The following is a 25,247-nucleotide window of genomic DNA, read 5'->3' as shown; positions in this document are numbered from 1 at the left end:
TTCCTGCTTTCTCCTCTAGGGTTTTGATGGTTTCCTGTCTCACATTCAGGTCCTTTATCCATTTTGAGTTTATTTTTGTGAATGGTGTGAGAAAGTGGTCTAGTTTCAACCTTCTGCATGTTGCTGTCCAGTTCTCCCAGCACCATTTGTTAAAGAGACTGTCTTTTTTCCATTGGATGTTCTTTCCTGCTTTGTCAAAGATGAGTTGGCCATACGTTTGTGGGTCTAGTTCTGGGGTTTCTATTCTATTCCATTGGTCTCTGTGTCTGTTTTTGTGCCAATACCATGCTGTCTTGATGATGACAGCTTTGTAGTAGAGGCTAAAGTCTGGGATTGTGATGCCTCCCGCTTTGGTCTTCTTCTTCAAACTTACTTTGGCTATTCGGGGCCTTTTGTGGTTCCATATGAATTTTAGGATGGCTTGTTCTAGTTTCGAGAAGAATGCTGGTGCAATTTTGATTGGGATTGCATTGAATGTGTAGATAGCTTTGGGTAGTATTGACATTTTGACAATATTTATTCTTCCAATCCATGAGCAGGGAATGTCTTTCCATTTCTTTATATCTTCTTCAATTACCTGCATAAGCTTTCTATAGTTTTCAGCATACAGATCTTTTACATCTTTGGTTAGATTTATTCCTAGGTATTTTATGCTACTTGGTGCAATTGTGAATGGGATCAGTTTCTTCATTTGTCTTTCTGTTGCTTCATTGTTAGTGTATAAGAATGCAACTGATTTCTGCACATTGATTTTGTATCCTGCAACTTTGCTGAATTCATGTATCAGTTCTAGCAGACTTTTGGTGGAGTCTATCGGATTTTCCATGTATAATATCATGTCATCTGCAAAAAGCGAAAGCTTGACTTCATCTTTGCCAATTTGGATGCCTTTGATTTCCTTTTGTTGTCTGATTGCTGATGCTAGAACTTCCAACACTATGTTAAACAACAGCAGTGAGAGTGGGCATCCCTGTCATGTTCCTGATCTCAGGGAAAAAGCTCTCAGTTTTTCCCCATTGAGGATGATGTTAGCTGTGGGCTTTTCATAAATGGCTTTTATGATCTTTAAGTATGTTCCTTCTATCCCGACTTTCTCAAGGGTTTTTATTAAGAAAGGGTGCTGGATTTTGTCAAAGGCCTTTTCTGCATCGATTGACAGGATCATATGGTTCTTCTCTTTTCTTTTATTAATGTGATGTATCACGTTGATTGATTTGCGAATGTTGAACCAGCCCTGCATCCCAGGAATGAATCCCACTTGATCATGGTGAATCATTCTTTTTATATGCTGTTGAATTCGATTTGCTAGTATCTTATTGAGAATTTTTGCATCCATATTCATCAGGGATATTGGCCTGTCGTTCTCTTTTTTTACTGGGTCTCTGTCTGGTTTAGGAATCAAAGTAATACTGGCTTCATAGAATCAGTCTGGAAGTTTTCCTTCCCTTTCTATTTCTTGGAATAGCTTGAGAAGGATAGGTATTATCTCTGCTTTAAACGTCTGGTAGAACTCCCCTGGGAAGCCATCTGGTCCTGGACTCTTATTTGTTGGGAGATTTTTGATAACCGATTTAATTTCTTCGCTGGTTATGGGTCTGTTCAAGCTTTCTATTTCCTCCTGATTGAGTTTTGGAAGAGTGTGGGTGTTTAGGAATTTGTCCATTTCTTCCAGGTTGTCCAATTTGTTGGCATATAATTTTTCATAGTATTCCCTGATAATTGTTTGTATCTCTGAGGGATTGGTTGTAATCATTCCATTTTCATTCATGATTTTATCTATTTGGGTCATCTCCCTTTTCTTTTTGAGAAGCCTGGCTAGAGTTTTGTCAATTTTGTTTATTTTTCCAAAAAGCAACTCTTGGTTTCGTTGATCTGCTCTACAGTTTTTTTAGATGCTATATTGTTTATTTCTGCTCTGATCTTTATTATTTCTCTTCTTCTGCTGGGTTTAGGCTGCCTTTGCTGTTCTGCTTCTATTTCCTTTAGGTGTGCTGTTAGATTTTGTATTTGGGATTTTTCTTGTTTCTTGAGATAGGCCTGGTTTGCAATGTATTTTCCTCTCAGGACTGCCTTCGCTGAGTCCCAAAGCGTTTGGATTGTTGTATTTTCATTTTCGTTTGTTTCCATATATTTTTTAATTCATTCTCTAATTGCCTGGTTGACCCACTCATTCTTTAGTAGGGTGTTCTTTAACCTCCATGCTTTTGGAGGTTTTCCAGACTTTTTCCTGTGGTTGATTTCAACCTTCATAGCATTGTGGTCTGAAAGTATGCATGGTATAATTTCAATTCTTGTGAACTTATGAAGGGCTCTTTTGTGACCCAGTATATGATCTATCTTGGAGAATGTTCCATGTGCACTCGAGAAGAAAGTATATTCTGTTGCTTTGGGATGCAGAGTTCTAAATATATCTGTCAAGTCCATCTGATCCAATGTATCATTCAGGGCCCTTGTTTCTTTATTGACCGTGTGTCTAGATGATCTATCCATTGCTGTAAGTGGAGTGTTAAAGTCCCCTGCAATGACCACATTCTTATCAATAAGGTTGCTTATGTTTATGAGTAATTGTTTTATATATTTGGGGGCTGCGGTATTCGGCGCATAGACATTTAAAATTGTTAGCTCTTCCTGATGGATAGACCCTGTAATTATTATATAATGCCCTTCTTCATCTCTTGTTACAGCCTTTAATTTAAAGTCTAGTTTGTCTGATATAAGTATGGCTACTCCAGCTTTCTTTTGGCTTCCAGTAGCATGATAAATAGTTCTCCATCCCCTTACTCTCAATCTGAAGGTGTCCTCAGGTCTAAAATGAGTCTCTTGTAGACAGCAAATAGATGGGTCTTGTTTTTTTATCCATTCTGATACCCTATGTCTTTTGGTTGGCGCATTTAATCCATTTACATTCAGTGATATTATAGAAAGATACGGGTTTAGAGTCATTGTGATGTCTGTATGTTTTATGCTTGTAGCGATGTCTCTGGTACTTTGTCTCACAGGATCCCCCTTAGGATCTCTTGTAGGGCTGGTTTAGTGGTGACAAATTCCTTCAGTTTTTGTTTGTTTGGGAAGACCTTTATCTCTCCTTCTATTCTAAATGACAGACTTGCTGGATAAAGGATTCTCGGCTGCATATTTTTTGTGTTTAGCACACTGAAGATCTTGTGCCAATCCTTTCTGGCCTGCCAAGTTTCAAAAGAGAGATCAGTCACGAGTCTTATAGGTCTCCCTTTATATGTTAGAGCGTGTTTCTCCCTTGCTGCTTTCAGAATTTTCTCTTTATCCTTGTATTTTGCCAGTTTCACTATGATATGTCGTGCAGAAGATCGATTCAAGTTACGTCTGAAGGGAGTTCTCTGTGCCTCTTGGATTTCAATGCCTTTTTCCTTCCCCAGTTCAGGGAAGTTCTCAGCTATTATTTCTTCAAGTACCCCTTCAGCACCTTTCCCTCTCTCTTCCTCCTCTGGGATACCAATTATGCGTATATTATTTCTTTTTAGTGTATCACTTAGTTCTCTAATTTTTCCCTCATACTCCTGGATTTTTTTATCTCTCTTTCTCTCAGCTTCCTCTTTTTCCATAACTTTATCTTCTAGTTCACCTATTCTCTCCTCTACCTCTTCAATCCGAGCTGTCGTCGTTTCCATTTTGTTTTGCATTTCGTTTAAAGCGTTTTTCAGCTCCTCGTGACTGTTCCTTAGTCCCTTGATCTCTGTAGCAAGAGATTCTCTGCTGTCCTCTATACTGTTTTCAAGCCCAGCGATTAATTTTATGACTATTATTCTAAATTCACTTTCTGTTATATTATTTAAATCCTTTTTGATCAGTTCATTGGCTGTTGTTATTTCCTGGAGATTCTTCTGAGGGGAATTCTTCCGTTTGGTCATTTTGGATAATCCCTGGAGTGATGAGGACCTGCAGGGCACTTCCCCTGTGCTGTGGTGTATAACTGGAGTTGGTGGGCGGGGCCGCAGTCCGACCTGATGTCTGCCCCCAGCCCACCGCTGGGGCCACAGTCAGACTGGTGTGTGCCTTCTCTTCCCCTCTCCTAGGGGCAGGATTCACTGTGGGGTGGTGTGGCCCGTCTGGGCTACTTGCACACTGCCAGGCTTGTGGTGCTGGGGATCTAGTGTATTAGCTGGGGTGGGTAGGCAAGGTGCACGGGGGCAGGAGGGGAAGGCTTAGCTCGCTTCTCCTTAGGTGATCCACTTCAGGAGGGGCCCTGTGGCAGCGGGAGGGAGTCAGATCCGCTGTGGGAGGTTTGGCTCCGCAGAAGCACAGAGTTGGGTATTTGAGCGGAGCGAGCAAGTTCCCTGGCAGGAACTGGTTCCCTTTGGGATTTTGGCTGGGGGATGGGCGAGGGAGATGGCGCTGGCGAGCGCCTTTGTTCCCCACCAAACTGAGCTTTGTCGTCCGGGGGCTCAGCAACTCTCCCTCCGTTCGTCCTCCAGCCTTCCCGCTTTCCGAGCAGAGCTGTTAACTTATGACCTCCCAGACGCTAAGTCACGCTTGCTGTCGGAACACACTCCGACCGACCCCTCCGCTTTTGCCAGCCAGACTCGGGGGCTCTGCTTGGCCGGCAGGCCGTCCCTCTGCCCCGGCTCCCTCCCGCCAGTCCGTGGAACGCGCACCACCTTGCCGCCCTTCCTACCCTCTTCCATGGGCCTCTCATCTGCGCTTGGCTCCGGAGCCTCCGTTCTGCTAATCCTCTGGCGGTTTTCTGGGTTATTTAGGCAGGTGTAGGTGGAATCTAAGTGATCAGCAGGACGTGCGGTGAGCCCAGCGTCCTCCTGCGCCGCCATCTTCCCTGATTCCTCAATTTATATTTTATAAGTGGTTTAATTGTTAAAGTTGACTAAACTATTCCTCCTTAATCTGTGCTTTTTTGTACTGAACGACTTAGTTTGTTTGATTTATAAATAAGGTCCATTGTGTCTGTCTCATTGTGTCTTTAACAGGTCGAGAAAGCACAAGCGCTAGTGTCCAAGGGAAAGCGAGAAAAACTATAAGCGATAGATGGGAAAGTCCGCTGTGGAGAGAGAAAAAGTTTGGCTTAATAGATCACTTGCATTATAGCTGTGTTCATCCTGAAAGTATTCCACGGAAATTTATTTTCGAGCAGAGAAAGTTTCTCACTGAGCAGTTTAATTCTCAGCCTGCAAAATACATACCACCAGAGGGAAGGCCTCCAAAACTTGAGGACTTTAAAAGTGCCCGAAGCCTTGGACATTTCGAAGTAACCATTCTAGGTAAGTCAAGTGTTATTTTCTTTGAAAATTGTTAACTTAATATATTTTCAATATAGATGATACTATTTTGCTTTAAGAAATTATGCTCCCCCCTCCAAAAGAAATAATGTCCAAGGAACGCTCCTGCTTGGCTCAAACCAAAGGAATGGAGCACTAACTCTGGAATACATTAAGCTCTGTGGGCTTTTAAACATTGGCAAGTCCTAGGAAAGTATTTGGGCAGAAGAGAATGGGAACCAAGGGAACTTTCCTCACCCCTGACAACCTGACTACTTCTAAAACTGATTTTGTTCTTTAGCCACCACTTTCTTGCTCATGTTTTCTGCCTCTTTCTTGGAGTATCTGAACTATTGAAAGGTAAAATGTAGGTTAAAGAAAAAAGGTACCAATCATACTAATCTAGAGAGGCTTCTATGAACAGAGATCTGTTTAGCCCCTGAAGAAAATAAAATTCTCAGCTAACTCAGGTTGTAACAGAAAGAAGCTACTTAAAAAACTTCCCTGGTCTGTAAGGGAAAATAAACTGATTTTTCTCAGGCAGTTCAAAACTGAGAAGTAGCTTTAAAACTTACATAAATTTAAAAGGCAAGACTTTTTTTTTAAGAGAACAAACTGATGGTTACCACAGAGAAGGTGGGTGAGGGGAATGGATTAAATAGGTAACAGGGATTAAGGAGGACATTTGTTTTGATGAGCACTGAGTGTTGTACAGAAGTGTCAAATCGCTATATTATACCCCTGAAACTGGTATTACACTGTATGTTCACTAACTTGAATTTATATAAAAACTTTTTAAAAAGTCAACACATTCTTAAAGTTACATTTAATTTTACATTTGTTTCCAATGAATGAAAAATGTACACACAAAAAAATTCCTAAAATAAAATCTTAGCCAAAATAAGCTATTCTCATAGTTAACAACAAAAAAAATGTATTTGTATTTGTATCTTAAGGGAAGGTCATGTTACCTTAAAATAAAAGAATGAGGAAAAGTCATTAGTAAATTAATGGCTGAAAGAAAATGCATTTCAAAGATTTTTGTATCTACAGCACTGGAATGCATTACCTTGACCTTTATCAAGATTCTTCCTCCTTTTTACTCTCTCCACAAAGAGAGCCTCTTCTTTGTAGAGCCTCTACAAAGCCTCTTCTCTGCCTCCTCACACATAAGTATGTACATACATGTGATTGTGCATGTGTGAATAATCTATGAAAAGTAATGAATTTCCGCTGACTCTGTTAGACATGTGAGACCTAAGTTTCAAATTTTTTTTTTTTTTTACTAGACTACATTACTTGGTCTCTTTGTATCACTTAAAAGCAAGAATCAAATGTGAAGAGGGAAAATTTGTTATTCTGCCCAATCATCTCTAATCTATATTAGAATTATGCTGTTTTATATCCTACCCATTTTCGTGCTGTTTTATATCCTACCTGTTTTCAAGGATTTAAGGTGGTTTACAGGGATGAAATACAAGGAAAAATAAGCCACAGATGGATAAAACAAAACAATGTTTAAAAGGAAACAGAAAAAGTATGTTTTATTAGGTACTTGCAAACAACTAAATTACCATTTGGCAGTAATTTTTTGTGAGCTTTCTGGAAAGAAGAAATAAAGGGGATTCCTGATGAGGTATTTGATTTTAAAGTTAAAAGAAGTTTGGATATCATTTAGTCCTACCCCCTGGCTAGATAGAACCCAGGCCATGATTAGAAATCATGTCTCCTGAGTCTCTAAACGTATCTTCTATTTCAGAGAAAACAAACACTCATATATAGGAAGCCTGTTATTTTTTTCCTCTATCAAAACTCAAGTCTGAATTTACCATATGAAGTTCTTGTGTAAATAGCACAGAATAACAAATGGATGGATATTTGCAACTATAGTTTTCCTTTTTAAAATGTGGAATTGCTCTTCAGATAATTGAGTCTTACATCAACCTTATAATATATAATCAGTATAATAGTCAAATCTTAGTAAGACATTTCTGTAAAGGAGTATATTTTCGCCTTATTACAAAATCCAAGAATTTAGCTCTCTAATGGTTTAACTTAATACAGAAATGAAATCTAGAGAACTAATATAAATGATAGTGATTCACTGATTCTTATGGAATCTTGGTAGGAGGGGGTAACCTATCAAAATCATCTGAGGGGAGACCTTACCACACTCCTTAAAATTCTGGCATACTCCAGAGAAGCAGCCCATCCAGTCTCCCTTACCTACCTAAGGGAGACTTACAGCTACACTAGAGCCAATGACAACAGTGTGTCCAGCTTGTGAAGTATGCAACAGTGGAATTAAGATTGAGAAATACTACTCTCCTAATAGCACTGGAAGTATACATATTCTCAGATTTTGGTTAAAATAACTGGTGAATATCAGGTGTGAAGGTGGTGAATTGATTATACCTTTTGTAAAAGTATGAAACCGAAGTTGTGTTATGAGACCAAATAACCTGTCCATTTTAAGCATGGCATGAGCAATGGACTCAGAAGAGAGGATTACATCTCTTAATACTGTACTATTTGTTAAAAGATAAGATCCTAAAACCAAAAGATAACCTTAAGTGTGTTCTGTACAAGGGAGTAAATTTGTCCTGTAAAGGGCCAAGTAGTAAATGTTTGAGGCTTTGCAGGTCATACAGCATCTGTCTGAACTACTTAGTTCTGCTGTTTTAGTGTGAAAGCAGCCATAGACAATATATAAATGAATGTGCATGCTCTTTGGGGATAAATATTTATAGACACTGAAATTTGAAGTGCATATAATTTTCACAAAATTTTCACAAAATATTCTGTTGATTTTTTTCAACCATTTAAGATTAAAAACAAAACATTCTGAGCTCATGGGTTGTACAAAGCCTGGTGCAAGCAAGATTTGACCCCCCAGGTTATAATTTGCTGACCTCCGTTCTAGACCTCTGTTTTTAGATAAAACTAGCTAAACCAATTCCAGGCGGGTAAATCTGTATGATATTTAAAATTCTTCCAACATGAAAATTGTCCACCTACACTGATACTATCTTTCAGTGATTGATTATCTCTCTGCGGTAACTTGCTGATCTCTGGAGGACCCAGTAATTGTGAAGTGTCTTATTCTGAGAGCCAGAAAGGTTACTCACACCACAGCCCTCTTGCAGTCATTATCTCTGACTGGTCTAGGGTAAATCATTATTGAGAACATTGAACACAATGATTAATTGTCCTTCCCGCAGTTCTCATGGCTCCCAGCAACCAACTGGGTACTGCTGCAACATCAGAAACCTATTCCAGAAATGTACATTCTTGTATTAAAATCCTTGCTATGCCATCTCACTTGCCTCAAAGAGATATCTCTAGTGTTACCTCTAAGCGTTAAAACCTCAGTCCATTGCTTATTATGAAATAACACATTTCAAAAACAAGCTACTGGAATGAAGTAACAAACTAAATTTTCAGTGCCTTTAAGCCCAGGTACAAAATCTATTGGTCATTTTCTTCTGATTTTAAGAACTATTTTTTACTTTAAATATAAGAAAAGTTTTCCAAACCTAGATTGGACTTCTAGATGTTAGTATAACATTGGCTCTACTAGCATTGATTTAGTTACCCATGAAATGCTGTGAGTCAATCAAAGCTTAAGAGTCCTCTCTTCAATTTATATTTGACTTAGGCAATAAAGATCATAATCCAGCCAGCCTTTTGTAAGCCTCTCAAAGTCATCTGTTTTGTCTCTTGGAAGTCAAGAGAGAGAACCCAGCCCCAATTTTTATATGGTTTGTTCTTTTCCTTTTTTGGAAAATGCATTTAAATCATAATTAAAAGTTTCAGTATCATTAATTATAGCATCAAAGCAATTTCATATGCTGTAACTATATTGAAGTAATAAGGATTTACTTACCTTGACTTTTTTCTTCTAAAGCAACCAAGCAGACCAACATAACTCCCCCCTCCCCTTCCTTGGTACTAGCCTGCTGGCTCAGGACCAATATTTTATACCCATGAGGTATGCCTCCTTCCTTGTTGAAGCCTACTTGAACCATTAGCTGAGTAGCACTGGGTTTTCTCTACTGTTGGTTCCCTCACTGGCTACATCTTAAGGATATCCTGTCCCACTGAGATGCTTCCCACTATTATATCTCAGTGGAACAATACACTAGGTTATATGGATTACAGAGTTAGATTGATATTGTCACACTTTAATTCTGTCCCTTATTCCATTTATAATGAAAGTAATTGTAATTTTGTAAATTTAAATTCAAGTTAGTTAATATACAGTGTAGTCTTGGCTTCAGGACTAGAACCCAGTGATTCATCTCTTGCATGTGACACCCAGTGCTCATCCCAAAAAGTGCCCTCCTTAATGTCTATCACCCATTTAACCCATCCCCCCATCCACCTCCCCTCCAGCAAGTAATTGTAATTTAATCATGAAACCTGAAGTACCTGCTATCATATTTCATCATCATAAGATACCCTTTTTTCCCCCATATTTTAACATCTTTGAAAATTGGTATGCATCTTGCAATTGAAGTCATGCCTTTGTTTAGTCAGTAGCATTTTTCTTTTTTTTAATTTTTTTAATGTTTATTTATTTTTGAGAGAGAGAGACAAGCAACAGAGAGACAGCAGGGGAGGGGCAGAGAGAGAGGAAACACAGAACCCAAAGCAGGCTCCAGGATCTAAGCTGTCAGCATGGAGCCCAATGTGGGGCCCGAACCCACAAACTGCAAGATCATGACCCGAGCCGAAGTTAGACACCCAATCAACTGAGCCACCCAGGCGCCCCGGTAGCATTTTTCTTAGTGGCATCTTAGATTGAGTAAAATATGATATATGCCAAGCATTATGCTAGGTGCTGGAATCACAGATTGCCTCCCATCCAACACACACACTCAACACTCACACTCTCACACTTTTTATTGGAAAAGAAATTCAGTGATAACAAAGAATTGAGGAGGAAGATACATAAATTGCATATGATACATCTTCCAAAGAGCAATATGAGCTTCCTTGCTTGATATTTTCCTGTAATTTTGGATATAGTCCAGACATATTCTCACATTTACCTAGATAGTATGTTGTAAGTTACTTCAGTAACACATAAGCAGTAAGTCCCCATTGAAGTGCATATGTATGCACACTGTGGGGAGGATGTTTGTGTTCATCTCCTTTGGTAACAGGAATACAGATAAATCCATATTTGAACACTTGATGCACAAATGTCTTAATGTCTAGTATTTGAAAATTTTAGTACAAAATACACAAATGTACATTCATTTGTTCAATTTACAAATACTTCCTGAGCACCTAATGTATGCCCAGCAGTGTTCTAAGTGCTAAGGTTACATAAGTGAACACAACAGATACAAGAGCTTAGTGATAAAAGAAATGGTGATAAGTGGTGGAAGAAAGGGATTGGAAAGTACTGTAGTAGGAAAGGATTGCATTTTAAATGGAGTGGTCAGGGGAGGTCTCCCTGAAGAGGTAATATTTCATAAGAATTCCGATGGAGCTGAAGGAACAGTCTGGTTATCTGAGGGAAGAACATTCTACGCACAGAAACAGCAAGTATGGAGGTCCTGAGGCCTGTTTACTTACACATTTGTATTCTGACTCTAGTTTTAACCAAAGCACTCAAAACAGATTTTATCAGTAATGATGAAGCTAAAATCACAGTATTTTGTAATTTAGAAAATAATTCAAAATAGTATCAATGACACACTGATAAGCTACCTTCCAAGAATATCAGGATTTCCAACTTCTGATATTTTCTCAATTCTAAGGCACTTTTTCTTTTTTTTTTTTACATTTGCAGGTTGGAATGCATCTTATGGTCAATGGGTACATTTAATGCAGTGTTTCCTTTTTATTAAAATTGTTTTATTAAACTATTAAAAAACAGTGTTGGGGGTGCCTGGGTGGCTCAGTTGGGTAAGCGTCCTACTCCGGCTCAGGTCATGATCTCATGGTTGGTGAGTTCAAGCCCCGCCATCAGGCTCTGTGCTGACAACTCAGAGCCTGGAGCCTGCTTCGCATTCTGTGTCTCCCTCCCTTTCTCTCTCTCTGCCACTCCCCTGCTTGTGCGCGCGCTCTCTCTCTCTCTCTCTCTCTCTCTCTCTCTCAAAAATAAATAAACGTTAAAAAATGTTTTAAGAGAAATAAATAAAAATAAAACAGTTTTGTATCATTTGTCAAGTTGATAGTATATCTTAGAGTTAAATTTGGTCTTAAAATCAAGGAAATAAGATAAAGCATGTGCACATTCACATGAGTTTTGCAACATTGGTAAGAGTTATCGGGTAGTTATAATACTGAATTGAAATCCTCAATAAATTCTAGATATCATGACTATTATAGTTTATGAATACCACATTTTCATAATCCTTAAAACCTTTAAGTAGCCCTTAGGTGTATATTAAATTAAAGCTGTGGAATTTTAGTGTCATTTGCCTATAAAAAGCAAAGAAAGGACTTGCATTTCTGGATCAGTCACAGCTTAACAGGAAGGGGTTTGTTTACCTATCATTGACTCATGAACAGTTGTTAAGAATTGCTGTAGCGATGAGTAGAAGACATTAAGGTCATAGAATCTATAGAACTTGCTGGCTAAGTATCAGGGAAGAACAAAAGGAAGGAGTTAAGGATAACTTTCCAGGATTCTGTTTCGTGTTACTGGGTGGAATTTATAGTTTTCAAGCTGTGCTTTGTGTGTTTACCGTTCCTCCAGTTAAGACGGTCTCCTTACTCTGATCTATAATTTTGGCTACTCTCTGTCCTGCCTCAAAACCTTCTGTCTGTTTATTTACATGCTATTCATCCTTTAGTACCCAGCTCAAAGCCTTGCCTCTGAAAAGTCCTTTTTATCCGCCCTAGCTGACATTGACCCATACAAAGAGATGACAGTCACAGGTTAGGATTTACTTTGTTTTTTTCCCCCCATAGCCACTTTTCTAGTGCAACTTCTTATAGCCCTAATGGTGAGTAATTGAAGTTTGTAATGTATAATTGAGGACACATGGGACCCTGTCACTACCATCCTGGCTTTGTTTGAGTCATACATCCCTAAGTCCAAATGGCAATAAGGGAACCAGTAGTCATCTCTGAATTGATCTATCCTGTAATGGCCCCTCACATAATAACCAAGAAAGTGTTCTACATGTCTTCATTTATGTGACCAGGCCATCCTGTGGATATTAAAATTGTAACCTTCTATCAGTAGGTAAAACATTTTGGATAGTTATTTTCAGCAGTGGTGATAAACTGCACTGAAGTGTCTTCTCTTTCAACCAGTAGCATGTATTTGTAAAGTTTTGCACAGCAAAGGGTTTAGTTCCTAGATTTGAAATCATGCTTTTATAGGTGTGAAGCTGTTTGGCACATGTCAGGATCAAACCAGCAAACCTGGCCTCATTAGCTTCATGTGTTAACCCACTTTTAACAAACTGTGGTTTTTCTATAACAGGACTGAACCATGAGATAGCAATCGATGTTGCATTCCTGCCCATGTATTCTCCAGAAGATCTCCGTACATCTCAAATCGACACATTACTAACCTGCATGAACTACAGCTGTGTGTATCCGCAGGAAACACCTGGCAATGACAGACTGCCAAGAGCACTTGCAGGTAAGAGCATCTCAGTATTCCTTTCACCCCAAAAACAAAATTAATATTGTAAACAGTTCCAATCTTAAGATGTTACCATGTAACCAGTTACAGCCTTAACATTTAATATAATTTAAAGGGTTATTTGGCAAAGGTACCCCAAGACTTATATATCAGAGTATTTTTTTTATTTTTTTAAATTTTTTTAATGTTTTTTTTTTATTTTTGAGAGAGAGAGCAAGAGCACGAGCAGGGTAGGGGCAGAGAGAGAGGGACACACAGAATCCAAAGCAGGTTTCAGGCTCTGAGCTGTCAGCACAGAGCCCAACGCGGGGCTAGAACTCATGAACACAAGATCATGACCTGAGCCAAAGTTGAACGCTTAACCGACTGAGCCACCCAGATTCCCCATATTTTTTTTTAATTTTTTTTAATGTTTATTCATTTTTGAGAGAGAGAGAGTCAGAACATGAGCAGAGGAGGGGCAGAGAGAGAGACACAGAATCTGAAGCAGGATCCAGGCACCAAACTATCAGCACAGAGCCTGATGTAGGGCTCGAACTCACAGACCACGAGATCATGACCTGAGCCGACGTTGAACACTTAACTGACTGAGCCACCCAGGAGCCCCAAGAATATATTTTTAAATAAAGCTATATAAATTAATGGTTTTTATTCCAGGCATACATTAAGAATTTTCTCTTATACTAGATTTCTAAATGTAAGTGTTCATTAGATTTAAGTGGTATGCACATGGAGCAGTACAAATTCAGCTCTTATTTTAACTCAGGTGAGATGATTTGTCCTTTCACCTTACAATTGCCTGAAATTTTAATACCTTCATAGCATAATATAGTGTGGTTGTTTTTTCTTATAAATGTGTAGTTATTCATGTGCTGTGCAATAGATTCCTTGAGGACTGCTAGGAGCTTATGTAATCCCAATAGTGAAACCCTTCAACCAACCAATTGTTTAGGCTGCTACATAACAAACTAAACTTTAAATTACTTCTCTATTCCTGTGAAATTATGTGTCCAGTTATAATTATCTACTTCCTGTTGTCATTTGTACTTCCTAAGCATGTAGTAAAGTTGCTAGCAGTTTTCACTGAGCTCATAAGGATATTACATTTAAAAGAGCTTTTAAGACAGCCATTATTATCTGGGGATTTTGCGGTGGGTCTTTGTAAGCTGATGAAACTCTTGAGTGTATATTGTTTTTCAACAAGTCTTATGAGCTATGCCTTTTGATGAAGTAACTCTTGGCAATAATGGTTACTGCAAACTGAGCTTGAATATCTGATTTGACAAGAGTCTTATTTTTTTTCAGTTCATTTTTAGAAATAGTTTATTAGTTGACTTGCAGTATTACTTCCTACAATGCAGCTCTTTAGATTTCCAGAAATTCCAGATTTCTTAATTAGTGCCCTAATACATGGTTTAAATATTTATATACTCATTTTCTTACTTCAAACAACATCTACTTCCATTAAATTTCTTCTGCTATATGTATGTTATTATTGGCATGAAATATCAAGGCAAAATTCTCAGCTACTTACTAGTTGCTAGTGCCAGTTTTTCTCCAGAAGTTACTAACATGGTCAAATGAAAAAACCTGGTACCCTTCTGCCAAAGCAGTTAATACTTGAGACATGAAGGGCAAGAAAATCAAAAGCAATCTAACTAAAAAAAATGAAAAATAAAAAAAATGGGGCACCTGGGTGGCTCAGTTGGTTAAGTGTCCAACTCTTGATATCGGCTAGGTCATAATCTCACAGTTTGTGAGTTCAAGCCCTGTGTCGGGTCTGTGCTAACAGCACAGAGCTTGCTTGGAATTCTGTCTCTCCCACTTTCTCTCTGCCCCTCTCCTGCTCTCTCTCAAAAAATAAATAAAAAATAAAAAAATAGAATTTTGATATTTTAAAAAAAAGCAATCTGATTTGTTTCAAGTAGAATATGTCATGTTTTTCATGACAATGAATTATTAATAATAATAGTATCCATTTAGCTCTGTGCCAAGCATTGTGCCTGGGCATTTTACATAAGTTACAAATAATCCTACTAAGAGCCTTGAAAGGTAAACATTATTATCCCCTATTTATAGATAGCTAGAATGAAAAACAGAGAGATTCACCAGCATGGGTAACAGCTATCATTTCAGCTCAGATCTGTCAGATTCAAAATATTTCCGTTCTTTCCATAACTCCAAACTGAAAGATAAAAATAAGTACAGAATAATGAAATGCTAATAGTATAACATTTGTATCACCTTTAAACATTTCTATAGCCTGTTTTCTTTTTTACTATACAAGCTATATATGATCACAATTCAAAAATTCAAACAGCACACAAAGTTATAGGGTAAAAGTGAAAGTTCCCCTCCCTGCCTAGGTAGGCCCATCCCCTGCTGCCAACTCACTCATCTCCTCTCTAGAGATAACCAGTATTCTTTGAATTCTTTAAAAAAATTATTTTTGCATATAACAGTATATATTTCTCCCACCCCACACTTTTTTTAAAGTCAGTATAGCTAGCAGAGTGTTCTATGCGTTTCAGGTGTACAATATAGTGATTCAACTATCCCATACATCACCTGGTGCTCCTCACGACAAGTTCACTTGTTAATCTCCCATCACCTATTTCACCCATCCCCCCAACCACTTCCCCTCTGGTAACCATCATTTTGTTCTTTGTAGTTAAAAGAGTCTGTTTCTTGGCTTGTTTGTCTCTTTTTTTCCTTTGCTCCTTTGCTTTGGTTCTTAAATTCCACATATGGGTGGAATCGTATGATATTTGTCTTTCTCTGATTTATTTCACTTAGCATTTTACTCTCTAGCTCCATCCATGTCGTTGCACATGGCAAGATTTCATTCTTTTTTTACAACTCAGTAATATTCCATTGTACATATATACCACATCTTTATCCATTCATCTATCCATGGACACTTGGGCTGCTTCCATAATTTGGCTAGTGTAAATAATGCTGCAGTAAACATAGGAGTGCATGTATCCCTTTGAATTAATGTTTTTCAATTTTTTGTGTAAATACCCAGTAGTGCAATTACTGGATCGTAGGGTAGATCTATGTTTAACTCTTGGGGGAACCTCCATACTGTTTTCCAGAGTGGCTGCACCAGTTTGCATTCCCACCAACAGTACAAAAGGATTCTTTTTCTCCACATTCTTACCAACACCTGTTGTTTCTTGTGTTGTTGATTTTAGCCATTCTGACAGGTGTAAGGTGATATCTCATTGTACTTTTGATTTACATTTCCCTGATGATTAGTGATGGTGAGCATCTTTTCATGTGTCTGTTGGCCATCTATAGGTATTCTTTGGAGAAACGTCGATTAATGTCCTCTGCACATTTTTTATTGGATTATTTGAGTTTTGGCTGTCGAGTTTTATACGTTCTTTATATATTTTGGATACTAACCCTTTATTGGATATGTCATTTGCAAATGTCTTTTCCCCATTCAGTAGATTGCTTTTTTGGTTTTGTTGTTTCCTTTGTTGTGTGTAAACTTTCTATTTTAATGTAGTTCCAGTAGTTTATTTTTGCTTTCGTTTCCCTTGCCACAAGAGACATATCTAGAAATATGTTGCTATGGCCCATGTCAGGACATTACTACCTGAGCTCTCTTCTAGGATTTTTATGATTCCAGGTCTCCCATTTAGGCCTTTAATCTATATTGAGTTTATTTGTGTGTATGGTATAAGAAAGTGGTCCAATCTCATTCTTTTGCATGTAGCTGTCCAGTTTTCCCAACACGATTTGTTTAAGACATTGTCTCTATCTCATTGGATATTCTTTCCTGTTTTGTCAAAGATTAATTGACCATATAGTTGTGGGTTCATTTCTGGGTTTTCTGTTCTGTTCTGTTGATCCGTGTGTCTATTTTTGTGCCAGTACCATACTGTGTTGAATACTACATCTTTGTGATATAACTTGAAGTCTGGAATTGTGATGCCTCCAGCTTTGCTTTACTTTTCCAAAATTGCTTTGGCTGTTCTGGATCTTTTGCAGTTCCATATAAATTTTAGGATTCTTTCATCTAGTTTTATGAAAAATTCTATTGGTGTTTTGGTAGAGATTGCATTAAATGTGTAGATTACTTTGGGTAGTATAAACATTTTAACAGTATTCTTCTAATCCATGAGCATGGAATGTCTTTCCATTTCTTTGTGTTGGCTTCAATTTCTTTTATCAATGTTCTATAGTTTTCAGAGTACAGGTCTTTCACCTCTTTGGTTAGGTTTATTCCTAGGTATCATTATTATTTTGGGTGTAATTGTAATGAGATTGTCTTCTTAATTTCTCTTTCTGCTGCTTTCGTTATTACTGTATAGAAATGCAACAGATTTCTGCACACTGATTTTGTATCCTGCGATTCGTTTATCAGTTCTGGTAGGTTTTCTACGTATAGTATCGTGTCATCTGCAAATACCGAATGTTTTACTTCCTCCTTACCAATTTGGTTGCCTTTCATTTCTTTTTGTTGTCTGATTACTGTGGGTAGGACTTCCAGTACTATGTTGAACAAAAGTGGTGAGGGTGGACATCCTTCTCTTGTTTCTGACCTTAGGGGAAAAGCTCTCGGTTTTTTCCTCCTTACGGATTATGTTAGCTGTGGGTTTTTCATATATGTCATTTATGTTGAGGTTCCTTCTAAACCTACTTTGTTGAGAGTTTTTTTAAATCATGAATGGATGTTGTGCTTCGTCAAATGCTTTTTCTGTGTCTGTTGAAATGGTCATATGGTTCTTGCCCTTTCTCTTATTGATGTGATGCATCACGTTGATTGATTTGCAAATGTTGAACCACCCTTGCATCCCAGGAATAAATCTCACTTTATCACCCGCACACACAGTCTTAAGGAAATACACATAAATGGAATTATAGTAAACATATAGTTCCATAACCACCTTTTTCCTCTTGACAATATATCTTGGATATCTTTCATATTTAGTATATAGAGAGATACTTCATTCATTTTAATACCTATAAATACATCACTGCGTGGATGTACCAAAATTTACTTAATCCCCTAGTGATGAACGTTGAGATTGTTTCCAAATATTTTGGCTCTTAGCAAAGAGTACTGCAGTGAGTATCTCTCTATCTTTCTGTGTGTATGTATATATAATCTTTGTGTACTTTACATACATATCTGTAAGATGAATTCTTGGAAGAGAAATCACTGACTCAAAAGATGTAGGCATTAAAATTTTGGTAGATATTGTCATCCAAAAAGTTTATGCCAATTTACACTTTTACCAAAGGCAAGAGTGCCACTTTACTCACATCCTTAGAAATGCTAGGTATTATTGTTCTTGTTAGTCTTTGGCAGACTGATGGCAAAAAGTTATTATTATCATTGTTTTCATTTGCTTATTTCTAAGCTTGAATATCTTCATAATGTTTGTCAGTTATATTTCTTCTTTCTATGAATTTTGTATGCTAGTTTTATTTTTCCATTTTTCTGTGAGTGTTCTTTTTCTTGTTAATTTGTAGGTTTTCTTTGTATATTAGAGTTAGCCCTTTATTGTGTGTTGCAAATAATTTTACACATTTTGACTAAATTTGTTCAGTGGGAGGCTTCTTTTGGTATTTTAAGTAATTTTATTTTTATATACTCAAATATATGTTTTATTTTTGTGACTGCTGGTTTTATGTCATACTCAGAAAGGCATCACTTAGTCCAAGATTATTTTTTTAATTCACTGTGGGTTTTGGTACTTTTATAATTTCATTTTTGTACTGATATAATCTTTATTATGGCAAAATTTACATAAAATTTACCACTTTAACCATTTTTAATTGTACAATTCAGTGACATTAAGTACAGTGTTGTGAATCATCATCATTATCCATTTTTAGAAGTTTTTCATCATCCCAAACAGAAATTCTGGTACCATTAAATAGTAACTCTTCATTGCCCCCCTCTCCCCAGCCCTTGGTAACCTCTATTTTACTTTCTGTCTCTATGAATTTGCCTATTCTAGGTGTCTCATATAAGTGGAATCATATAGTCTTTGCCCTTTGAGTCTGACCTAGGTCACTTGGTCATCCATGTTGTAATATACAGAATGTAATATCCATGTGTGTAATATCAGAATTTCATTCCTTTTTATAGCTGAAGAATATTTCATTGTGTCTATATACCACATTTTGTTTATCCATTCATCTATTGATGGACATTTGGGTTGTTTCTACCTCTTGGCTATTATGAATAATTATTGTGAATAATTCTGCTATGGATATTGGTGTATAAGTATCTGAATCCCTGCTTTGAGTTCTTTTAGGAACATATTTAGGATTGGAATTGCTGAGTCATATGGTAATTCTGCATTTAACTTTTTGAGGAACCACCAAACCATTTTCCACACCAGCTGCACGATTTTACATTCCCACCAGCAATGCATACAGATCCCAATTTCTCTACATCCTCACCAATATTTGTTATTTTCTGTTTTTTTTTATTTTTTTATGTGTATTTTTTTTGAGAGAGAAAACACATGCGTGGGAGGGGGAGAAAGAGAGAGAGAGAGAGAGAGAGAGAGAGAGAGAGAGGGAAACAGGATCCAAAGTGGGCTCTGCACTGACAGCAGAGAGCCTAATGCAGGGCTCAAACCCACACACTGTGAGATCATGAGCTGAAGTCAGATGTCACTGTTTTGTTTTGTTTTGTTTTGTTTTTTTAATAACAGCCATCCTAAAGTGGTGTCTCATTTTGGTTCTGATTTGCATTTATCTAATTATGAATGATGTTGGGCATATTTTAATATGCTCAGTGGCCATATCTTCTTTGGAGAAGTGTATATTCAAGTCCTTTGACCATTTTGAATTGGGTTGTTTAGGGTTTTGTTGTTAATATGTCTTCATTTTTATAGTTTAAAATTTTAATCCATTTGGAATTTATTTTGGTATGGAAAGTGAAATAATGGACCTAGCTTTATTTTTTTCCAAGTAGTTAGCTCTATTTCCCAAATCATGTGCTGAATAATGCTTACTGCTATAATGTCCTAATTGGTATCATCTTTAACTATGAACTACAAGGATGTGTGTGTGTGTGTGTGTGTGTGTGTGTGTGTGTGTGTTAAAGCTCTTCCATATCGTGTTTCTGAAATGTTTATCAATGGAGAAGTTAACGCAATGCTTTCAAATAGGAAGAAAGTGTGTATGTATGTGCATATATATATGAAATGTTTATGTGCATTACATACACACTTTCTTCCTATTTGAAAGCATTGCGTTAACTTCTCCATTGATAAACATTTCAGAAACACGATATGGAAGAGCTTTAATACATATAAAAATACCAATTTTATTATTCCCTATGTAATCAGGGTTTACCATATTATTTTTACAGGCAAGAATACTGTACTGTATTACAAGATAGGTTAGATGGTGTTGCAGTTACAAAGCCACTTCAAAGTCCCTGTGACTTAACACAATAAATGTTTGTTTCTTGCTCAAGTTGAGTCTGATGCAATCAGACATTAGCTTTCTTCTCAGCAGTGATTCATGAATCCAGTCTGCTTACATCTTGTTGCAGCTTCAGCAGGAACAAGTAGCTTCTAGGGTTGTCTAGGCAGAGGAAGGAAGAGATGAAGGAGACACTAGCTTTTAATTACATTGGAGTGGAAGTGACATATCATTTCTACTCACATTCTCATTTCTCAGAGCTTACCTACATGATCCCATCCTAGCAACAAGAGATGCCAGGACACTTTGTCTTCCCACGTGATCACCCATAAGAAAATGGAGTGAACACTACACTGCCTTTGTCTCACTTTTTTGTATTTGTGACATTTCTAAAAGTGTACAATTTTTGTAAACAGTACTAGAATTTAAAGTGAAATTTAGAAAAACCCATTTTTTAGGTAAAAATCTGTAGTCCTTTTAAAAGAATCTCTATGTGATGTAAATAATAACATCCTCATTTCATACTAGGTTTTCTTAAGTAGAGACTGATTGTTGATGATAATTTGAGTGCTTGCTGTGCCACCCACCATCCTAAGTGCTTTACAGTCTATTTAATCCTCACAACATTCTGTGATGTAGTACCAGATGAACAGATTGAGAGGTTGTCATTTGCTCGAAGTATTAACACAAGTAGGCAGAGCTCTTCACCGAAACAGTAGATTTACTTAGACTTCATGTTTCAGGCACTCTGTAAGTCATTATTTATAAAGGTCAATATATGATAACAATTAGAATTATTAAGGTTTGGGTTGTTGCTGTTGGCATCAAATCTAGACATCTCAAAATCTTTCCAAAGCATCTAGGTTAAAGTCCATCCCCTTCAAAGAAGAAGAAAGTTATACAGTAGCAGCAGTTGTTATTATACTCATTGTGCATTAGTGAACTTGCACAGTTTTAAATCATTCATCAGATTTTGTGACATGTCTAGCAGAGGTGGCTTTAATTGTGAAGCTCATGGGGCACCTGGGTTGCTCAATCGGTTAAGCATCTGACTTCGGCTCAGGTCATGATCTCGCTGTTCATGAGTGTGAGCCCCGCATCGGGGTCTGTACTAACAGCTTGGAGCCTGCTTCAGATTCTGTGTCTCCCTCTCTCTGCCCCTCCCCCACTCACATTTTCTCCCTCTCCCTCTCCCTTCCTCCCTCCTTCTCAAAAATAAACATTAAAAAAAAATTGTGAAGCTCTTGAAGCCTAGGCTCGAAAAGCCCTCACTTGCTTTGGTACTCTTTTGTATTTTATATTCTTTTTCATAAACAGCATGCCCTTCAGGTCCCACAAAACCTAGATCCACCACTGGCTTTTAGGCACAGTTTTTTTTTTTTTAATGTTTATTTATTTTGAGAGAGAGCGTGCATGTGCGCATGAATAGGGGAGGGGCATGAGAGAAAGGGAAAGAGAATCCCAAGCAGGCTCCACTCCCATCAGCACAGAGCCCAACACAAGGCTGGATTTCAGGGACCTGTGAGATCATGACCTGAGCCGAAACCAAGAGTTGGGTGCTTAACCTACTGAGCCACCCAGGTGCCCTTAGGCACAATTTCAGAGATGTAACCCTAGTATACAAAGGTTAAGATCACATGCCTCAAAGCCAGACTGTGTACATTAGAATCACCATGTGACTTTGCTTAAGTTACTTAACCTCTAAATGATTTCATTTTTTCATATCTAAAATCAAGTCTTTATCATGTGTAGCCACTGAAGTCTGTAATCCATTAGCTTAGTAGCTGTCAGATAGTGTTTTGAAAGAGTTTCCTTAAACACCTGGAAGCGAGAAAGGAAACCAAGGAAAAAATTATCTCCAGTTTTTGCAGTTGGATCTCTGTCACGGCACCCCTTCAGTGCTTACCCAGGCTGTTTACAACTCTGTCTTAGCTTTCACTTCCTGCTGTGCGGAGCCTGATGATCAGCCAGAGGTGAACAATTGGAGTTTTTATCAGGTCTTTTCTGAGCATGCGTCCAGCACTGTGTGTACATATAGCCTTCTTGATGCCCCAGTGTATACAGAAGCTTTTAAAAGCCCCTATTTCCCCCACATATCTTTTCCCCAACCCCTTCCTCCCCAGCTTTTTTAGTCTGGCTAATGTTTTTGTCTTAATGTGTTTTCAACAAAAGCCACTGGGGAAGCTACCCCAGTCATGGGAATGCTCCAAATCAGATGAAATGAAAGCAAGCCCTCATGTCTCCTTGAGCGAGCTGCCTTACAGGGCAAAACATACAACTACATCTTTGAGAATAAGTTCTGCATCGCACTATCTGGTACTAGCAGCCAGCACCAGGTATGCCAGCTGCCATCTTCATGGCTGCTGCTGATACAGGTAGTAGGTGGGCAACGTAAAGTACCGCAGCACATTCTTACCACAGTGCAGCAGCTCTTTCTTTATTAATCCTTCCCCCATCATTTTAAGTTTGTGTATAGATTCCAGAGTTCTGCAGAAGTTGATCTGAGAGTTTTTGCCAGCCTGTGAGTTGCTTTAGTTGAGGGACCCAGCCCTGAAATTGCCTACTCTGCCATTTATAGCAGTGTCACTCACCTGACCCATTTTTGATAAAGCTTCTTGAGAGTATCCAATGCTAAGTGTTAGTCAATAAAGCTACTTCAAAGGAAATATACCTTATTATTTTTTTAATAAGCTAAGTTTAAAACTAGATCTCTTTTATTTTTTTAAGTTTATTTCAAGAGAGAGAGCAAGTGAGGTAGGGGCAGAGGGAGAGAATCCCAAGCAGGCCCTGCACTGCCAGCACGGAGCCTGACACAGGGCTGGAACCCATGAACCATGAGATCATGACCTGAGCCGAAATCAAGAGTCAGTCGCTTAACTGACTGAGCCACCCAGGTGCCCCCAAAGGAAATATAGTTTAAAAGAAACTTCAATTTCATATATGTATTTTGCTTTATGTCTTGTAAGTTTTGTAAGTAATTGGTAATTATGTTTCAAAACGGAAAAAATTATTTTTGTACTTCCTTGAAGTATAGCAATAAGTTGTTGACTTGGCACCATATAAATAACCTTGAAAACATGTAGACTGACTTTACCAAAAAAATTTAACAAGTAAAAATAACTAAATATGACTTTGGAATACCAGCCTGTATCTTGACATTATTAGTGGCATCTGTTTGATATATTCACTGTTGTGTGCAGAAGTTAGCATAACGTAACTTTGATGACTGTGTGATAAATTGGAGGGAAGAGGGAGAAGATGAGGGACAGTGTTAATGTTATAATAAGAAAAAAGCCAGCTTATGTGATACTAAATCCAAGTAAATATTTAAGTATTTTACAATACCATCTGCTTTTTACTTTCAGGTGATATTATCAAAGCTGTAACTAAACTGGATAAAGTGCACATCGTCGGTATCTTGGATATCTGTAACTTGGGTAACAATAAGGTAGAAGTCTACTTGCACAAAATTTATAGCCCAACTAATACTTCTTAAAAGTTGGCAGATGAATTGGTTACAGGTTATAAGGAGGGCACTGCATTAAAGATACTCTGTCATTTTGTTGGTAATTTTAGTACTTGTTTTTCGACAAGAATATTACATAAGCTTTAAAGTTATTAAGTGGTTTCATGTTCATATTGTGTTTGGAGCTAATGCACTTCATTTAAAGTTCATTACTGAAAAGTTCACTAAAACAGATTTTGTGTATCAAGAAAATTTACCTTCTATATAACTATTATCTTGACTTGTACTAATTTGTGTTCACTGTTCTATTTGTGGTGTTCCTTTATTCAAAAGCCTCAGCATAAGGCATCCTGACTTACAAGAGTAACTTCTCTTGAACATTTAACATGCTTTCACTTTTATTCACCTATAATGGGAAATTTTGCATTGCTTATTTGAAGATTAAACTCTCCTAAAGCGGTCAACCTGCATTTCTCACAACTATGGTAGTTACTGTCATTTTCAAAAGCACACATGGATCGTTATGGTTCAGTTGCCTTGGTCTTCAGTTTGGTGAACTTTACAATGAGTGTGTTAAATTGTCTTAAGGCTTTCCACTCTTTATTGTGACCTCATATCCTTTGAATTTCTAAGTATTTTGACCAGTGTGTGAGGTTAAAGCCAGAGGCTACATATGCCTCTATTCTTGCTGTATTGATTTGTAGTTTTCGTACATGTAATGTGAGTTTAGTGAAAATTTATCTCGTATTAATGCTTTAAGTGTGCATTTTGAAAATATAAAACAGTGACTAAGGGAACTGATTTTATTCTGGTTATCTGTTTTACTTCATCTTAGCTATAAATTGCCATTCCACATTTGCAAAGCCGTGTGGTTGACATCTATGTGGTTAGTGGATGAGCCAAAATGACCATCACATGAGAAAAAATATTCAGTGTCAAGATCAATCTGATTGTAGTTCAGCAATTAAATTGTGGGGTTTTCTTCTAGCCCTGTGATTCAGTGACTTCATATGCTGTATACTTTAAATGTTTCTGTGCAGCTCACAAATCTAAAGATAGATGTTGTACTTTGTTCATAAATGTGTTCAGCCTTTTGTTCTTTATAATTGTGTTTAAATGGTAATTAAAATAGTGAATCCTTCTTGGGTTAAAATTTTGAGTGTATTATTAAAGTTAAAACACAATAACTTTTCTGGTCTCTTGTCTCATTTTGAATGTATTTGATGCCTCTCCTCTGTATTTTTGGCCTATAATAGACCTGCATGTACTTGCCAAATAGCCAATATGATTCTTCCATATGGTTTAAAGACTTATCAGATGGAATCTGGGTTTTTGTATGAAACTTTGCAAAATTTTTTTAAGTATTTGAGAGAGAGAATGTGAACCGGGGAGGGGCAGAAAGGGGACAGAGGATCCAAAGCAGGCTCTGCACTGACAGCAGGGAGTCCAATGTGGGGCTGGAACTCACAAACAGTGAGATCATGACCTGAGCTGAAATCAGATGCTCAACCAACTG

At 37.6% G+C, this 25,247-nt stretch overlaps 1 protein-coding gene across 1 annotated transcript in view; it reads left to right on the top strand.

The window, feature by feature from the left end:
* Positions 1-23,835, top strand: part of RADX (RPA1 related single stranded DNA binding protein, X-linked) — a 71,239-nt gene extending 47,404 nt beyond the window's left edge. The window contains exons 12-14 of the mRNA XM_081794370.1: positions 4,959-5,249; positions 12,697-12,858; positions 23,631-23,835. Coding sequence (XP_081650496.1) covers positions 4,959-5,249; positions 12,697-12,858; positions 23,631-23,761 — 584 coding nt within the window. The 3' untranslated portion in view covers positions 23,762-23,835. The remainder of the gene's footprint in view (positions 1-4,958; positions 5,250-12,696; positions 12,859-23,630) is intronic.
* Positions 23,836-25,247: the final 1,412 nt, after the last annotated feature.

This window comes from Panthera onca, chromosome X (genome assembly GCF_046562875.1).
Source record: "Panthera onca isolate mPanOnc1 chromosome X, mPanOnc1 haplotype 2, whole genome shotgun sequence".
In the NCBI taxonomy this organism is placed as follows: Eukaryota; Metazoa; Chordata; class Mammalia; order Carnivora; family Felidae; genus Panthera; species Panthera onca.
The sequence above is the reverse complement of the archived record's forward strand: the minus strand, read 5'-3'. Positions and strand labels throughout refer to the sequence as shown.